This window comes from Sorex fumeus, unplaced genomic scaffold (assembly GCF_029834395.1).
Source record: "Sorex fumeus unplaced genomic scaffold, SorFum_2.1 ptg000111l, whole genome shotgun sequence".
In the NCBI taxonomy this organism is placed as follows: Eukaryota; Metazoa; Chordata; class Mammalia; order Eulipotyphla; family Soricidae; genus Sorex; species Sorex fumeus.
Window position 1 is genome coordinate 6,928,999 of NW_026606168.1, and position 19,855 is coordinate 6,948,853.

The window sequence follows — 19,855 nt, forward strand, 5'->3', positions numbered from 1 at the left end:
CAATGCTATCTTCTTTCCTCTCCAATTATTTGCTTTAATACTAAGAGGGGTTTACTATATCATATAGTACAGTGTGTCTTTATTTTATTTTTGAGAACACACCCAGGGTTGTTGGGGTACCACGCAGCGCAGGGGGTGGGATTCGGGTCTCCAGCACACAAAGCATATGTCCTTCAGCCATCTCTCCATTCTTTAAATCCGCTATATTCTTTGGTACATCTGGAAGACAATGGGCTATTTAGCATCCTAGCCCAAGACTGTTGACTCTCTGATGGGAATGCAGGCAGCGATAATGCCCTCACAAATGAAAGCAGTATTTATTCACAAAGCCTGTTTCTGCATAAGAATCCTTTGGCAAAAGTGTACCCCTCAGAAAGTCAACATGTCTCATTGTTTAGAAAAACAACATAGTGTTCTGTTTTATTTCCAATACCTTAACATTTCAAACACATCTCTAATGCCCTGGGCTCGGTCGGCATCAGGTTGACAATTCTTTTAAGTTCTAAACCAGGACCTGCTCTGCCTCCAGTATCTCCTACACTGAAACGCTGGATACTTTAATTTGCATGCAAGTGGGGGCAGAGTTTGGTCCACTTTTGTAAGTGTATTTACTTTCTCCCCTAGCTGTCCTAGGGAAATAGAAACAACATATGATAATTGCTTGGGAACTGACAGCTCCAAACAGGGAAACAGAGAAAGGCAGAACAAAGCATCTTCAGAACCTCTTAGATCAGAGGCAGAGCTGAAGAGGCTGTCAGCTCGACTCCTAGCACTTCCTTGCAACAACTCTTTGAAATAGTGCAGTGAAGTCACAACTTTCAAAGAAGTGGAAATGAGGAAAAAAATATCGCTATATGGTTGGAGCAAAGGAATCCAACTACTAACAAATAGGACTGAGGATCTTGCTGGCTCTGGGTCGGTTTCTGGCTTTGATTGTATCCCATCTTAGGGAACAAATAGCCTAACATCCCACCCACTCCTGAGTATATAGTGTTGTCTTTATTATCATTCAAGTAAAGGCATTTTTATCTTTTCCTATTATGTATCGGTTTTCAAGTTATTAACAGAGATATAAGTAGCTCAAATACAAAACTTTACCTTTGCTTGACAAGATTTCTTTTTTTTTGTTTTTGTTTGTTTGTTTGTTTGTTTCTTTTTGGGTCACACCTAGCAATGCTCAGAGGTCACTCCTGGCTCTGCACTCAGGAATTACTCCTGGCAGTGCTCAGGGGACCATATGGGATGCTGGGAATCGAACCTGGGTTGGCTGTGTGCAAGGCAAACGCCCTACCACTGTGCTATCGCTCCAGCCCCTTCACAAGATTTCTTAAAAGAAAGTAGAGGAGGAAGCCAGTCTGACACTAGGGTCAATGGTCATAGAGAGTTAAATAGATATGTCCCTAGAAATATTTATAAAACAGACATTTAGTCTACCCCTAAAATTGCTCTCAAATGAATCAATTGCCTAATTAATTTTTTTAGCTTATCTCTAGAAAACCAACCACCATATGCTCTACTTCTAGTAAATCTGAAAGTAAGATTGAGTTATATTTAGATAAGTTGGAATTTCTGGCAATTGTATTAGATAATTTAACCACATTTCATGACTAATAATTCCTCTCTGAGACAGATTATATTGAGGACCTGAAAATAATCCACTCGCTCTGTAATGAAAACTGCAATTATCGAAACAGTACCAAATTTTTATTTCACTGCTGCATATTACAACAGTTAAGTTATCTTTATCTCCTCTTTTCAGAGAACAAAGCTCACTGTTCACACAGAAGGACAAAAAGCAGAAGTGGACTGGGGGTTGTGGCTCAGACATTTGAACTTGTCTCATATCTGTGAGGCCCTGTAACACCACCTCCCCAAACAACAGAAAACACACAAATCCTTGGCCCTTTGGTTTTCCTGAGCAAAGAAAGTTACTGTGTTTCTTTCTTTGTGTGTGTGTGTGTGTGTGTGTGTGTGTGTGTGTGTCACACACAGCAATGCTCCTGGTTCTGAACTATTACTCCTGACAGTGCTGGGGAACTGTCTGGGATCTGGGAATCGAACCCAGGTTGACTGCATGCCCTACTCCCTGTGCTATCACTCCAGCCCTGGAAGTCACTGTGTTTCTTACCTCAGAAAACAAACAAGAAAAAGAATATGACTTTCTCTTTCATTACAGACAGCAGTATCAACACGGTCCAGTCAATGCATGTTGGGGAGTTCAACCAGAAACTTGTGGAGGCCAGCACTCAGTTTAAAAAGAAGCAAGGAAAAGGCACCATTGATGTTTGGTGGTTGTTTGATGATGGAGGTAAAAAAAATTCAAAATCTACACTGGGGAGCAGAGTTCCTATGTTGATAAATTTAACAAACTACATGGGAAGATATCTGAAAACGATACCGGTTAAAGAATAACATTTCAGTGTTCTCTAAAGATTTTAAATTATTGAAGAGCTATGGATGTGGGAATGAATACAGATATGAAATGATTCTTTTCCTTTAAGTTAGATTTACTCATCCTATCTATCACCATTTGCTCCTATTTTTAGGGTTAACCCTTCTAATCCCCTATATCTTGACGCTCCGGAAAAAATGGAAAGATTGTAAGTTAAGAATTTATATCGGAGGAAAGATAAATCGCATTGAAGAAGAAAAAATTACGTAAGTCACATCACTTAGGCATTAGAAATTTAGGGATATTTGCTCCTATGCTATAATGTAAAGAATACTAGGTGAGGGAATGTCCACTGGTTCAGCCCTTCTGGAAAACAGTATGGACGATTCTCAAAAAATTAGAAATTGAGCTCCTATTTGACCCAGCAATACCACTCCTGGGAATATATCCCAGAGAGGCAAAAATGTATAGTCGAAGTGACATCTGCACTTGTTTGTTCATTGCAGCACTCTTTACAATAGCCAGAAACTGGAAGAAACCTGAATGCCCAAGAACAGATGACTGGTTAAAGAAACTTTGGTACATCTACACAATGGAGTACTATGTAGCTCTTAGAAAAGATGAAGTCATGAAATTTACATACAAGTGGTACAATATGGAAAGTATCATGCTAAGCGAAATGAGTCAGAAAGAGAGGGATAGACATAGAAAGATTGCATTCATCTGGGGGATATAAAGTAACAAAGTATGAGATTAATACCCAAGAATAGCTGAGATCAGCACCAGGAGGATTACTCCATAACTTAGAGGCCAGCCGGGTATCCTAGAGGAAAGGGCAGTTCAGATAGAGAAGGGAGCACCAAATAAAGGATGTTTGGAGGATACTCCCAGGAGGGGAGATGCATGTCGAAAGTAGACTCTGGACTGAACATGTTTGCCACTCAATGCCTCTTTTGCAGACCACAACACCCAAAAGGAGAGAGAGAACACAGGGGATTGCCCTGCCACAGAGACAGGGGGGATGGGGGGATGGGGGTGGGAGGGATATTATCCATGGTGGTGGAAAATGGGCACTGGTGGAGGGATGGGTATCTGATCATTGTATAATTGAAACCAAAGCACAAAAAATTGTAAATTTACAACTGTAAAAAAAAATTTAAAAAAAAGAATACTAGGTGAGCCAGAGCGATAGTACAGTGGGTAGGGTGTTTGCCTTGCAAGTGGCTGACCCAGGTTTTATACCCGGCATCCCATATGGTTCCCCCAAGCACCGTCAGGAGTAACTCCTGAGTGCAGAGCCAGGAGTAACTCCTGAGCATCACTGGCTGTGACCCAAAAAGGAAAAAAAAAAAGAAGAAGAACATTAGTTATCTTTGAAGCACAATAAATTATCTGTATAATTTTTCTCATCATGGTCTCCAAGTCCCTTTATCCCCTGGTATGAATGCTTTCAAAAAGAAATTGGGATGCCTGGAGTATAGCCCAAATCACAGGAATGCATGCTTTGCATGAGGGAGCTATTGATTTCACCCCCAGAACCCCAGGTGCATTGGGGCAATGCACTGCCAAGAGTGCCCACCACAACCAAACTAAGGAATTTGGTAGACTGGGAAGAAAGTACAGTGGGTAAGTCCCTTGCCTTGCATGTGGCTAACCTGTATTTAATCCCTGGAACCACATAATGTCCCCTTAGCACCACTAGGAATGATCCCTGAACCCATAACCAGAAGCAAGCCCTGGGACCATCTTGTGTGTTCCCCAATCCACCCAAAGTAATTTGACACAGAAACTTCACCTCTGGTTTTGAGAGTATCGTGACATCCTGACTCATAAATATACCCCAAAAATGGGGAGGAATTGGGATCCAAGAGTTTCTTTTGGTAGGTTCCAAGCCTGTCAATTCCAGCTTTTTTCAGTACACTGAAGAGAAAACACCTCACCTGTCCTGATCAACTATCCTGGTCCCATCCTGACACCACAGAGAACAGGGCCTAACCATCATCTGAAGCTGGGTTCCCAGGATCTCATTTGTAGCAGGAAAGAGTTTATACAAATAACTGTTAAGATACTCCTCATTAAGAAAATAAATTTAAGAATTCTTCCTTCCTAATGTAGGGCTGGAGGGTTGATTGGAACAACAGTGTCCCAAGCAAGTGTCCAGTCCAGAATGTTTTGTGACAAACTGGAATTTCACCTTCAGAAACTGGTCACACACAGCTCACCTAGTTCCTGACCCTTGTCTTGGAACTGCTACTTCCAGGCTCCAAAAAGAATTATGGGCTCTTACTCAGGAATGTTCCTATTTTCATCCCTGGCCCCTCAGGGGTAGCATACAGATCTATTATCTAAATCTCTATTGATATTTCATTAATTTTTTTTAATTTTAAGGATGAGATGGGGGGGAGCACATCCAGAAATGCTAAGTGGTTACTTCTGGCTCTGTGCTCAGGAATTACTCCTGGTGATGCTGGGGGACCATGGGGGATGCCAGGGATTGAACCTGGTCAGCCATGTGCAAGGCAAATGCCCTACCCACTGCACTATTGCTTCAGCACCAGTATTTAATTAATTTTCAAGAGAGGCTTATTAAAATAGAAATAAGCATGATATCTGTAATAATTATTTTCTTAATGCCTCTGGTATTCTATTGAGATAATTGATCATATTTGGGCTGGAGCGATAGCACAGTGGTAGGGCGTTTGCCTTGCGTGCAGCCAGCCCGGCTGAGCCGAGTTCGATTCCTCCGCCCCTCTCGGAGATCCCAGCAAGCTATCCAGAGTATCTCACCCGCAATATGCCAAACACAGTAACAAGTCTCAAAATGGAGATGTTACTGGGCCCGCTCGAGCAAATTGATGAACAACGGGAGGACAGTGTTTTGAGAACAGTTAGTGGATGAGATCTGTGAACATTGCTTAATCTATTTAATGGTGGGTTTTTCCAACCTTGTTTCCTTCCTCCATCCCCTCCCCATTTATATGATTTTAACCTGGCCTGCTTGGAATATTCTGGAGACCCACAGGGAGCCATACGGCTCCCAGCTGAGAAATTTAGGGTTAGATTGCAATGTGGCATTAACATTAAATTCCCTGATTTCAAAGTCTGTCCTTTGGTTAGGAAGAAAATTTTTTGTCTTAAGAAATACTCATTGAAGCATCTAGAGTTAGAGAGACCTGGTATCTGCAAGTTACTTTAAAATGGTAGGTAAGTGTGAAACAAGAAAGATAGCAAAAAATAAATAAAAACTTAAGATCAATGTGGAGATACACAAAGGGAGCATGATCAAATGAGGCAAAATACAAACTTTTGATAAATCTTCATATATTTCAATTTTCCATAACTTTGAAATCATATAAAAATGGTCAGGTGCCAGGAGAGAACCTCTAGATAATTTATAATTATTGTTTGTGTATAAACTAAAGTTTATTAGGAACTCTCTAAGAGTTATAGTAAGATAATTGTCAAAACTATAAAACTATTCTTTTGTTTTCTTTCAATGCTGAGAAGTGTGGATGGCATTACATTATCTTCCCTGAAAGAGAAAGTCATTTCTCTTTGTCTCCTATAATGGCTGAGTCCACACTTAACATAGCTTTCAAGTGCTAGAATAAAAATCCAACACTAACCAATGCCTTTGTCTGAAAACAAAAACCAAAATAAGACACAATTTCCTTGGCTGTCTCCAGCACAAACCTCTTTGAAACTAGTTCAATAAACAATGACATAGTATTTCTTATCTTTTCAGAATGGCTTCTCTTCTGAGCAAATTTCGGATAAAATTTGCAGACATCCATATCATCGGTGACATCAACATTAAGCCAAACAAAGAGAGGTATGAAGCATTCTATGAGTTTTATTGTTTGCCAATAAAATCCTACACATTCTCTTTTGTGCTGATTACAAAAAGATCAAAAACATTATGTATGTGCTGCTGTGACTTCACCATAGGATATAGTAAAAAGAACTTGCCAAAATCCTAACACAGAGGTATCAGGTATGCTCGAAGAATTGGAAAATGGGAGTGTGGGAAGAAGGAGAAGAGTTGAGATTCATGCTGATTCAGCATTTTTGAATTGCCCTATGCTTTGAGATTTCCATGGTGGCCGAAGTATCAGAAAGCATCAGGTTAGGTGATTCTATTCTGAGAAATGGAGGCATATTTTCATCATTTAAAGTTACTGGTGGGGGGACTGGAGTGATAGCACAGTGGGTAGGGTGTTTGCCTTGCATGCGGCCTACCCGGATTCTATTCCCAGCATCCCATACTGTCTCCTGAGTACCGCCAGAAGTAATTCCTGAGTGCAGAGCCAGGAGTAACCCCTGTGCATTGCTGGGTGTGACCCAAAAAGCAAAACAAACAAACAAACAAACAACAACAACAACAACAAAAACAAAGTTACTGGTGGGGACTCCTGAATAGGAGGAGCTGTGGTGAAGAAAATGTGGAATAGCTTGTGTCTGTCTCCTTGACACAAGGACAGTATTCATGCTCCCTAGTCATTTCAGCTGGAGGATGCTGAAGACTAAACATGGAGAGCCTCTTAACTTAATCCTGAATCATACTGACTGTGACCCCTAGACTGGAATTGGGGTGCTTATGATTTGTGTGGAGTGCAGCTCCAAGAGTGAGAGTACAGAGGACCACCAAGGCTCAGGATGATTCTCACTGGCCCGCTGGATATCTCATTTATCTTTGCTCTCCCCTCTCCTTACAGTACTTGATAAATTATAACTCTGTTTTCCCCAAGTATTCTATCCTCTCCCATGCTTTAGTTTCATTGTTTTCCTATAGGATAGAAAATCATTCCAATTTCATATTGCATCCTTATTGATTGAGCAATAAACTCTTGACCTTCATGTTATTTGAGGGTATTCGTGAAATTTCCGAGGCTACAGATCAGTTTAAAGGGCTTTATGAAACCCTTTCCCTGTGACAAGGGAGCTAAACTCTACAGGGTTGACTTCTGTTGTTATTGTGTATCATATGTACCAGTAATGCCTTGCATTCCAATATATCTATAGCTATCAATATTTGAGAAAAATTAAGAAGAGATTTTTTTTTGTAAATGGCCTGCGGCCAACCCAGGTTCAATTCCTCCATCCCTCTCGGAGAGCCTGGCAAGCTACTGAGAGTGTCCCACCCACACAGCAGAGCCTGGCAAGCTCCCCATGGTGTATTTCATATGCCAGAAACAGTAACAACAAGTCTCACAATGGAGATTTTACTGGTGCATGCTTGAGCAAATCGATGAACAATGAGAGGACAGTGCTACAGTACTACATTAACTAAATTATCGTGCAATCAGCTGTCCACATTTTAAAGTTTAAAGACTTTCCCCCTCTGCCTTCTCCCTTTTGGTTAAAGACTTTAAGTTCTCAGTCATTACCTGTGTCATTTTCAGGAGTCTGGTCAAATAGACTCATTGTACTACCCTAAATGGTGGAAACAAATTCTCTTTCCTTACAGCAGGGACCTTGGGAACGTCATCCCTCTTGATTCCTTACATGAGCCATATAGATCTGGGATTCTACTAGTATAAGCCCTTTGCTGTTGTCCAAAGGGTAGACCTGCTAGTTAGTCCCTTACTAGTGCCTTTCTTTTCTTTCTTTCTTTCTTTCTTTCTTTCTTTCTTTCTTTCTTTCTTTCTTTCCTTTTTGGGTCACACCTGGCGATGCACAGGGGTTACTCAGGAATTACCCCTGGCGGTGCTCAGGGGACCATATGGGTTGCTGGGAATCAAACCCAGTTGGCTGCATGCAAGGCAAATGCCCCACCCGCTGTGCTATTGCTCCAGCCCCACTAGCTAGCTGCCTTTCTTTAAGCCCTGACTCAATGCCAGGAACTAGTTCATTTGTCTTTCTTGTAGCCAAATTCTTCATGTTGTTGTCTGTTTTATCAGATGTTAAGGTCTGTCTGTGCTACTGATTCATTTGTTTGGTTTTCTCTGCCCAAGTTCTTGTTTCTCTTACTCTCTTCATCTTAGTGTCTGCCCTGCTGCCACCATCACTCTGCAAACCCAGCTTTGCTCTTTGATCCCTGGAGATGATGATGTGTTTTTCATTCCCACTTGCCATGTCTCCTCATTCTTTGAGCACCAGCCAGAGTCCAAACCTTTTCATCATACTTCCCCTGATCTCTGTTCCCTGGTACAAACTCCATACACAAAAATGAGAAACACAGGGCTGAAGTGATAGTACAAAGGGTCAGTAGCCAGAGTTCAATCCCTGGCACCCCATATGGTCTCCAGGAGTGATCACTGAGTGAAAAGCCTAGACTAAGCCCTGAGCACCACTGAGTACAGCCCCAAACAAAACATAACAAAATAAAAAACATGAGCAAGAAATAAATGACTAAGCCCTTTCACATGTATCCTAGCACCTAAATTTGATTTTATACATCTATTTAATTTTGTTGTCACAAAGCCTCATCAGCTTGCACTTAAAACAACTACTTCCTTGCATGCACAACGTCCATTCCTGTCTGGCACCCCTCTCCCTCCACTATTGCCAGGTGTGGCCCCAACAACTACCACCAAGAGAACAAATTAGCTTTCATAATTCTAGATATTTTTTCTCTCTGATAGTTCAAGACCCTTGGAAGTTGTAAAAAGACAAATTCATCCCTAGTGTGCTGAAAGAATCCTCCTACACATTCTGGTGTGAAGATGGAGGCCCCTGAGAAAAGTAATGTCAGTTCCTACTGCGGGCATAACGCATCAAAGAATAGTCAGATCTGACGATGGCCAGCTTGTGAATAAATGGACAGTTGGGAAGTGACATTAGTCATGGAGTTTGTTTCTCCAGTGACACCAGTTAACTCATCTTGCCCCTTCCTGAAAAGCATCTCCTCAGTCAGAGAAAGAACTCTTCTACACAGCTTCCCCAAGCTTCAAGTGCTGGCACCATTTCAGCTCCCACAGGAACCTTCTTGGCCAGGCTGCCCTGCTCTACCCATTCTAATCACTGCTCTTTTCTGGTCACTGGGTCACACATAGTTTGTCAAAAATAGTTTGTATGTGGTTTACATGCTGGAAACTAATGTTGAGTGCCCTTAAAGTGCCTTTAATAAAGCTTTCAGCTACCCGTAAAATATCAGTATATCTTGATGAAGATTTTTTTTTAATCACAGACACATTATCTATAAATATGGTAGGGCAAGGGTGAAGGGAGAACAAAAGCAAAATTAATGAGGAAATAATTGAGCCCAGAGAAACTGAAAGGCTCTCCTGGTTAAAATTATTTTTAATTGTATAGACTGAATTCAAATTCATAGGCCAAAATGACAACCATCTTTATACAGAAATCAAAGAGAAACTAGAAGCAATTAACTAGATAATTTAGTTTCAAGATGTTAGGGTGGTTACAAAACAAGTAGTACATAATTTTGAAAGGAGAGACTTTATATGAACTTGGAGTTTTTAAACAGTTAAGAATTTTCAATGTGAGGAACTAGGGTGGGGAAAGAAGAGAAACTATGCTTTTTAAAAATTGAATTAATTATTATCTACATTTACTAGCATGTAATGCTTGGGCTACTTTAGCACTGATTTAAAAATCCTTTTAAAAAAATTGAGGCTGGAGAGGGCAGGTTAATATTGGAAGGGAAACAGGATATTGGTGAGGGAAGGTCACATTGGTAGAGTTGAAAAACTAAGTGTTTGAAACAATTGTGTAATGAACAACTTTGTAAATCGTGGTATTTTTAATAAAAATTAATTTTAAAAATGAGTCTTAGGAGCTGGCAAGATAATATAGGATTCAGGCACATGTCTTGCATGTCTTGCATCCAGGGTCTTGCATGACCCTGGTTCTGTCTCCAGAACCACTTGGTCCACTGAGCATCACCAGGCACAGAGCTGAGCGAGCTCCCTGAGCACTGTAAGGGTGACTCTGGGAATCCTTCACACCATGGGCCTGAGTAGCACCACAATTTGGGGTCACATATTGAGCTTCTGGTCCAGTTGACTGAGAATTACTGGGAGGGATCTCTAGACCTTCTGAGCACTGTCTGGGAAATCCCACCCCCACAAATAGAGGAGAGAATTTATACTCAAAGCATAAATCATTTTTTTATTTTTGTTTTGGGGGCACACCTGGCAATGCTCAGAGGTTACTCATGACTCTGCACTTGGGAATCATTTCTAGTGACACTCAAGGGACCATATGGGATGCTGGGTATCAAACCCAGGTTGGTCAGATGCAAGGCAAGTGTCTTGCTTGCTGTACTATCTCTCTGGCCCCCAAAGTAGAAATCTTTAGCTGTCGTTAGACTCCCTAGCTAGGAGACAGGGAAACGGCCAGCTCAAAACTGAGCCTTAAGAAATCAGAGATGAAGAAATCAGAGATGAACAAAGGCAAGGCTCAGTAAGGGCTCAGGAAAATTAAGAGGGCAAATATAGCTCATTATAACCTACTGTGTCTTTTGGTATATTTCAATTGCAAGTAAAAGAAAACTCAGTGATTTCAGTAATGAAAATTATTGTCAAACATAACGGATAAACCCAAATATATTTTGGCTTCCAAACAAAGCTTGATCTAGAAGGTTAATTTTGTAATCAAGGACTGATTCTTTTCTATTTTCTCTATTCTACCTTGCATCGCAAAATCATCAATCCAAGTTGATTTGGCTTATAAAGGCCAGAGCATTGCCAATAGAAAGCAGTACAAAGCTGATTTTTCTTAGGCAAAGAAAGGGAAAGTTTGTCTTTTTTTCATTATTGAACTTAACTCCTCAGTATCTTTCATGTTGTACCAAACAAGTCACTGAGTCATTTAATGGTCAGTAGAATTCTCGGCTCCCAGGGGCTGGAGTGATAGCACAGTGGGTAGAGCATTTGCCTTGCATGCAGCTGATCTGGGTTCGATTCCCAGCATCCTATATGGTCCCCTGAGCACTACCAGGAGTAATTCCTGAGTGCAGAGCCAGGCGTAATCCCCGTGCATCGCCAGCTTGACCCAAAAAAGCAAAAAAGAATTCTCGGCTCCTATTGGCAGATTCGTCTTGGTTTAGCTTCCTTCATGGCCAGTGATTCTGGCAGCAGGAATGTAATAGAGCTAATTGGCTGATGTCAGATATAGAGCCATTCCCATCTAAACTTTAATGGCATAGCAGCATGGAGTCTGAGAACTTGAGCAGCAACCTCTCTACTCGACCTTCCATTTCTTGGGAAACTATTTTGAACTGATCTTTTGAATAAACACCTGAATGGATATGCAAAGAAAACTCTTACCCTTTTCAGGGTAAGATCGCCGATAGGACAGCGGGTAGGGCGTTCGCCTTACAAGCGGCCAACATGGCCGACCCGAGTTTGATTCCTCCGCCCCTCTCGGAGAGCCCGGCAAGCTACCGAGAGTATTCGATATGCCAGACACAGTAACAACAAAGTCTCCAATGGAGACGTTACTGGGCCCGCTCGAGCAAATCGACGATCAACGGGAGGGCCTTTACCTTTACCTTTACCTTACCCTTTTCAAACTGACTAACCTGAGTCCAGTGGCTATCCAGTAAAATAAAGACCTCTCTTTTACAGGACATGGCACACTTTTCAGAGTAACATTCTCCAGCTAGTCACAATGACCCTTATACCAGTCCTCACACTGACGTCCTTCAGAGGACACTCACTCCTCCAATAATGTCATTTCCCTCTTGGATAGGCAAAGTAAAGGAAGATCATGGAAGAACTAGAGCCGAAACCCAAGATTTTCTCTCCTAAACCAGCATCTTTCCATTGCATGGATTACAGTCAGAAGTTTCTAGTGGCATGGTATTATTGAAGAAATAGCTAAATCAAATATTGTGTGGTTGAATGAGCAGTAGGGTAATCAGTTTCGTTTCTTTCCTGATGTTCCCTGTCATTCTAAAATCATCAATGAAATGGAAATCCACCACATTTCCTATCTTTTTAATCTCATAATAAAGGCACATTGATAAGGACATCTTATTCCTTGGTAATCCCTGCTTTCAATCTGCAAATCCTGAACCAGACTACCTGATGTCATTATTGAATTCATCACTTCATATTTTCATTTCCTAATCTAACAGCACATTGATTCCAATTGTCCCTCATTTCAAAGTTACTAAATTATAGATGAGCTGCATTATATGAAATCAAAGAAAATTGCTTGTATTTGAGATCAACTTGTAGTAGCATACTGAAATATCATTTTGTTTTGTACTCTCATTTAAGAAGTTAATCTTAGGAGAGTTTTTAAAATTTTTTTCTGTGATGGGGTTGGGCATCCACACCTTGCAGTATGATTGCAGTTCAGTGCTGGGGACTGAACCCAGGGCCTTGCACCTATCCTCTACCACTGAATCCCATAACTAGATTTTTGTTTTGTTTGGGGGCTACATCAGGCAGTGATAAGAACTACTTCTGACTCTATGCTCAAGAATGACTGTTGGAGTGCTCAGGGACCAAATGTGGTGCCAGAATTTTAGTGCCTTAACCTCCATACTATCTCTCCAGCCCCTAAGCCCCATACCTAGACCCTTATGAGATTGTTATGAACAACTAGGATTCTGATGAAAATCAAATTTCCAAAATTAAAAAAAAAATAGTTCCAATGTTCTGAGATATTGTTCCTGCTTATTACTCAATTGTTTCTACTGGATTGCTCTAAAGTGGCCTCAGTTTTTTGTTCAATAAAAATGTTTAGCAGTATCATAATATATAATAGTTCTAGGCTTTTTTTGGTTTGGTTTGGTTTGGTTTTGGCGCCACACCCTGGTGGGCCCAGGGGTTATTCCTGGCTCTACATTCAAGAATCACTCCTGGTGGTAGATCAGGGCACCATACTGGTTGCTGAATTTTTTATTTGAATTTTAAATTATATTTTAGATAGCATGGTTACAATAGTGTTAATATTTACAACTTGATGTAGGAAGTTAGTGCATGTTCACCACCACCAAAAATGCCCCTCGACTCTCCACCCACAGTCCTTATGTTACTTATAGATGACCTCTTACTTCTCCCCGACACCTCCCCACACTGCTTGGTAATTTGAATTTTGTAATAGAATAAAATGTCCTCAGATTTTTAGATGTTAAAATACTTATTTTTATTCATTTCTCTTTTTTTAGGTGGGGTCTTGGTTTGGGTCATACCTAGTGGTGGTTGGTAGCCATTCCCAATTCTGTGTTCAGGGGTCACTCCCAGTGGTACTCAGAAGACCATGCGGTGCTAGGGATTGAACCTAGACCTCTTGCATGCAAGCATGTGCTCTAGCCAGTTGGCCCATTTCTCCCCAGATTTGTTCTTTTCTCAAAAGTACCTAAACAATAGCCACTTGGAAATCTTACTACACTATGCTACTTGCAGCAAACGTCTAAATTCTTCTCTAGCTATTAAACTTGTGGGGAATGCTTGTTCTACCTGCCAAGGAGCCCCGGCTAAACAAAAGGTGAGAAGGGTGGTTTCTATCCAACTTCCAAAATACCTGTTTCATCTTCTGCAGTAATTCCTGAATGTGTCTTATAAAGACTGGGCATGCAGATGCAAACTCAATTATACAGATTGAAATTCATTTATAAGCTGAAGTGTTTACCTTTCAACTGAACCTTTGAAAATACTATGTAGAAAATGTATTTCTAGGATAATTAGTCTATGTGTTTGTGCATTTATATTAATAACTGGCAGGCTGACAAGGTCTCAAATATGTTAAGCCCTTCCTTGGACATGGAGGCAGGGCTGTAGCCCTGGTTTTACTCACAGTTAGTCCCCTGCAAAGATAATTCTTACGAGATTTGCATGACATTCAGCTCTGATTCTGCAGCCAGCAGAGCCAGTCATACCTGGAGTATCTGTGAAATAATGAGTTCATTTCCCACAGTGAGGCCTCCTTTATAATTCCAATTTCAGCTGGAAACTCTTTGAAGAGATGATTGAACCATATAGACTCCATGAAAGCTGCAAAGATTTAACAACTGCTGAGAAATTAAAGAGAGAGACACCATGGAAAATTACAGATGCAGAACTGGAAACAGTGAAAGAAAAGGTAAGAACTTGTCTTTCTTAATTTTCACTTTGCTGACTAACTAACTGAAAAAGAAAACAGTGGTAGACTTCAGGATCAAGAAGTAATGAATCTATTATAGAATTTAATTATTCAAGATCTACAGTGTCTACACGTTTCAAAGGCTTCATGTTATATTGCCAAGATATGAAAAGTTAGAAAAAAATTTTTTCAGTTTTCTTTCTTTGCTTATGGGGAACCTTCCTGCTCAGTGTTCAAAGAATCCGGGGTCCACTCCTTGTGACAGCTGTGTGGGGCAATAGATTCAGTTATTGGGCTGGGTGATGACATTTGGCTCTGATTCTGGCCATTAGGGCTACACCCAGTGCAGTTCTTGGGAGGAAACTCAGCCCCCTGCCCCCATGAAAAGCATGTGTTCAAAACCTTTAGGCTATATCCTTGGATCCATTTTTTTTCAATAAAAAATCAATTTATCTTAAAAATGAAAAGAGCAGGTTATTGATGCATACTGGGAAGTTTCCTTTTAAGTTTAATTTTATAGAACAGGAGACAGACCCATCAATCTAAAATAATTTAAATCAAGTCAACACATGTCCAAAGTAGATAAAGGTAGATTAACTTACAATTTGACACAATAATAAAGAATTTTAACCCTGGAAAGGTAGCTGTAAAAACTGACAAAAGGATGTGATACAAGATTAATTGGAGCAATGAATATGAAAGTTGGGCTGGGAACAAGTTGTGGGATGAATAGGAAAAATATCTCAAGTGAAAAGGGAGGGGCTGGAGTGATAGCACAGCAGCTAGGGTATTTGCTTTGCACGCGGCTGACCTGGGTTCGATTCCCAGCATCCCATATGGTCCCCCAGCACCGCCAGGAGTAATAACTGAGTGCAGAGCCAGGAATAACCCCTGTGAATTGCCAGGTGTGACCCAAAAAGGAAAAAAAAGGGAGTTACCTTCCTCCCTGAAGAAAGCATAGTAGTGAGGACAATGAGAAGTACAAGGGTGCAAGAATTAAGGACAAAACTAACATCTGATTCAGATTGGACATGCAAGAGGGAGGAACACAATAGCGAGAGGGAGGAACACACTAACTACAAATTTTTAAGTGAACATTATTAAGGTGCTTGAAGTTGGAACAAATTGAAAGAAATACTGAAAGTCTTTTCAATGCATTGGAAAAAGCACTGAACTAAGAATCATAAACTCTGCACAATAAACCTCCGAGTTCTAACAAAGGCTTTCTTTGTAACTGAGCAAATCACTTCTGAGCCTTGGTTTCTGAACCAGTGACATAGAATAATAAAGATTACTGTCATCTCTGCAAAGTAGCTAATGTTGTTCTTTTTCCAAGTGAGTCTTTGGTGACTTTTTCGCTTAAAACTAGTCTCCTGTGCAGATAAACTATTCAAAGAGCTTTAAGAATAATCTGTTCTTAGGCCACCAATTCGGTGGCAAGATTAGGCTAATATTATTCCCCCGAACTCACCGTTCTCATTGTTCTCATCATTTTTGCCTTCCTTTAACTGTTTGGCATGTGGTTTACTTGCTTGTCCCCTATCCCTCCATTCCCCACCCCCACAATTGTTCTGCACTAAAATTAAATAAGGCTATGAAGCACAGTGACAACTGAACTTATTTGTCCTATTCTTCACATGAGTTATTTTTTCTAAAATACTGGTGATTTTAAAGCCTGAATGAAGTGATCCTAATTTTATTTGCAAAGAAGGAGGCTTCAGGACTGAGTGATAAAATGGAGGTTAAGGCACTTGCTTTTTTTTTTTTTAATTTTATTGAATCACCTTGAGATAGTTATAAGCTTTCATGTTTGGGTTACAATCACACAATGATCAAATTCCCATCTGTCCACCAGTACACATTCCCCACCACCAATAGCCCTGTATCCCCCCCCCCACTTTCTCCCCCTCCCCCTGCCTGTCTCCATGGCAGATAATATTCCGCATACTCTCTCTCTCTACTTTTGGGAATTATGATTTGCAATACAGATACTGAGACTTGCATCCCAACTGTCATGGTTCAAATCCGTTACATCACATAGGGTCCCCTGAGCACCTCCAGGATGGATCCCTGAGCACAAAGTCAGCAACAGACCCAGAGCACTGCAGAATGTGGCCCCACTCCTTCTCAAAAGGAGGGTTCTTTACTTGTCCCTAATTTAAAATTTGAAGAAAAATTCTCCTTTATAACTCTGTCATTCTGGGAGTCCTGTCCTTAATAACTGTGAGTGTTGTCCCCAGAGTTACCGCCAGGTTCGGTTGAATGAACTCCTGCAGGAGCACTCAAGAGCTGCAAATCTCATTGTCCTGTAAGTATCACTGCAGACATGTAAGAATTGCACTGGGAAATCTCAGGTAAAAATGAAAGGAAAAGGTCAGGATGATTCAGGTAAAACATCCTTAGAAATGCAAAGCCTGGGGGATTTTAGACAATGGAGGAAAACAAAAGCCAACAATGAAGACAATAGGCCTCTGTGGGCCCTTGTACCTCTGTTTAGAGTTTCCCCTTTTCTGGGGGCCCAACTAGAACTCCAGCTCCTCCTCCAGACCACGCTCCAGGAAACTGCCCCTAGAATTGTCTATTAACAAGACTCGCATGGTCCTCAGGCCACCAACCACCCTGGGGAAGATGCTCCCAAGAGGAGGGGTCCTCAGTGTGAGCCTCAGGAATCATGCTGGATGGGAAAGACAAGGGTGCAGGAAACTGCAATGTTTTTTCCATTCAACTCCTTGACCTCCACCACTGAAGTGTTAGGGTGTTACCTCCAGGAAATACAAATGTATGTTAACTATGGATTGTTAGGTAAAGACAAACTATTGCGTGTCTTTCTTCTAGAACTGTGTCCTGGGGCTGAGAAAGAGTACAGCAGTTAGGGCACCTGACTCATATATATACCCAACCCGGGTTTGATACCCAATATCACATGGCCCACTGAGGATCATAGGGTGCAACACTGAAGGTCCCTTAGGCACTACTGGGTATGAAACTGAAGGCCTCCCAACACTGACTGGGGTAGCCTGGATATCCCCAGTGGCATAGGGCCTCAGAAGCATCAACACATCCTCAGATCCTTGCATTGAACTGCTTTGAAGGTCTGGCTGGCCAGAAATCACTAGTGGTTCCAGGGACTTTCTTGAACACCATCTCGGTGGCCTCACACAAACATACATGAGTAAAATAAATTAATAAACAAACTGGCTCCAATACACAAAGGTTAAAATGTCCCCAACCAAAGTCTTAACTCTCCATTTAAGACCTAGAATGGTCTCCCGAATTGGATGGTAGAGTTCAAATCTCTGAGTTTTTCCCCAAAGTAAACGCTTTAATTATTGGAGAAAAATTATTTCTTTCAAAACGCAAAAGGTCTGGTATCAGTGTATCAAGTTTTCTTTTCTAAAAATGAGTGAAGGGCTGTGGGTGTGCTTTAAGTGGTGGAAAACATACTTAGCATATGAAAGGCCCTGAGTTAGATCCTCACCATGTCATGGTTCCATAAACAGTTTTGGGAAAGGTTTGTATGAAAAAGAGATAGTAAGGGGTTAGATTCTTGTTTGGTCCTGGCATCATGTGGTTGTCTGAGTACTGCCAGAAAAGAAACCTGAGCATAGAGCCAAGAGTAAGTCCTGAGTACAACCAAGTTATGAAACCAATTCCTCACCCCAACCTCCCCCCATAAAAAAAAAAAAATTTAAATAAAATAAAATTTATTAAAGGGTAAAATTTTATAGTTATGTTTTGTTGTTCATCTATGATGCTTAAGCCTGATTTGGCTTACCTGTGTCATCTGAAAAATATATTTGTTTAATATCTATATTCAAAATAAGTTCCATACTTCCTTTTGGAGTGTTAGATAAAAAGAATTTTATGCCAAAATTATTATTATATATAAAATTATTATATATTGCATATATAAAATACAAATATATAATTGTTGTTATTAAATATTATTCTGGGCTGGAGCGATAGCACAGTGGTGGGGCGTTTGCCTTGCACGCAGCCAACATGGCCGACCCGAGTTCGATTCCTCCGCCCCTCTCGGAGAGCCTGGCAAGCTACCGAGAGTATCTCACCCGCACGGCAGAGCCTGGCAAGCTCCCCGTGACGTATTCGATATGCCAGACACAGTAACAACAAAGTCTCCAATGGAGACGTTACTGGGCCCGCTCGAGCAAATCGATGATCAACGGGAGGGCCTTTACCTTACCTTTAAATATTATTCACTGTCACTGTTCTCCCATTGTTCATCGATTTGCTCAAGTGGGCCCAGTAACGTCTCCATTGTGAGACTTGTTACTGCGTTTGGTATATCGAATGCATCATGGGTAGCTTGCCAGTCTTTGCTGTGTGGGCAAGATACTCTCGATAGCTTGCCGGGCTCTCTGAGAAGGGTGGAGGAATTGAACCTGGGTTGGTCGGGTTGGCCACGTGCAAGGCAAATGCCCTACCGCTGTGATATCAAAATTAATAGCTCAGGTAGCTAGTGCTGCTAAGGTCTGTAATAATAATAATCATCACCTTTGTGTCTTATTTTCTCCCAACTTCTCAGGAGCCTTCCAGTGGCGAGGAAAGGATCTATCTCTGACTGGTTGTACATGGCTTGGCTGGAAATTCTCACAAAGAACCTCCCACCTGTCTTACTTGTTAGAGGAAATCACAAAAATGTCCTAACGTTTTACTCTTAAAACATAAAAGATTCTAATACAGTTTAACTTAGTAGATTAATAATTAAGGAACATGTTCCAACATTTTGTGTTGCAAATCTGATCCACACAGATACAAGCCTCAGGAGACAATCTTCCAGCATTCTCCATAAAGGTTGACTTCTTTAGAAAATAAGTTAATTAGGAACAATTTTTAAAGTCAGCTGACTGGGGTATCAGAGCTTGTGTTCTTCTAGAAAAATGTCTTTGTTGTCCTATTGATAAATCAGAGAATTAAAAATCCATGTCGACTTTTTATTCATGAAAGGTTTCAACTGGATTGTACGCTTTGCCAGGAAAACTTAATCTTTTGTTTGCCGCAGGTCCTGATATGGGCCCCAGCACACAGCAGGTTCTTTATTAAGTGCTTATTGACAGACTGGTGGAGTAGCCATGGGTGGTTATCAAAGGAAAAGACCAACTGGGTAGGAAACTGATTATGCCTGGCCCTGTGAGAGGCTTATACCTACAAAGAAGATTTGAAAATCAATAACTAAAAACTTTAAGAAGTACTTGAGTCCACAAAATGTTTAAAGTAGTTACCTAAATAAAGTAATTTAATGTAATCTAGATTATATATTTAGAGCTATCTGAGTGACCATGGGTAATGTACAGCTTCAATTTACTGCTGACTGACAAGTGTATGAGCTGGATTAGAAGGCAGCATATATTTCTACTGAATGAAAAATGTTCTATCTTAATATGCAAGCTTTAAATAATTATTACTACTAAATGTTTTGAAATGTTCATCATAGTATTACTTTGC

At 40.8% G+C, this 19,855-nt stretch overlaps 1 protein-coding gene across 3 annotated transcripts in view; it reads left to right on the plus strand.

The window, feature by feature from the left end:
- SLC12A1 (solute carrier family 12 member 1) overlaps positions 1 to 19,071 on the plus strand; it is a 117,826-nt gene extending 98,755 nt beyond the window's left edge. For all 3 annotated transcript variants that reach the window (XM_056135340.1, XM_056135339.1, XM_056135341.1), the window contains exons 21-26: positions 2,177 to 2,308; positions 2,547 to 2,658; positions 6,138 to 6,224; positions 14,254 to 14,389; positions 16,630 to 16,697; positions 18,936 to 19,071. In XM_056135340.1, the coding sequence (XP_055991315.1) occupies positions 2,177 to 2,308; positions 2,547 to 2,658; positions 6,138 to 6,224; positions 14,254 to 14,389; positions 16,630 to 16,697; positions 18,936 to 19,071 (671 nt within the window). The remainder of the gene's footprint in view (positions 1 to 2,176; positions 2,309 to 2,546; positions 2,659 to 6,137; positions 6,225 to 14,253; positions 14,390 to 16,629; positions 16,698 to 18,935) is intronic.
- Positions 19,072 to 19,855: the final 784 nt, after the last annotated feature.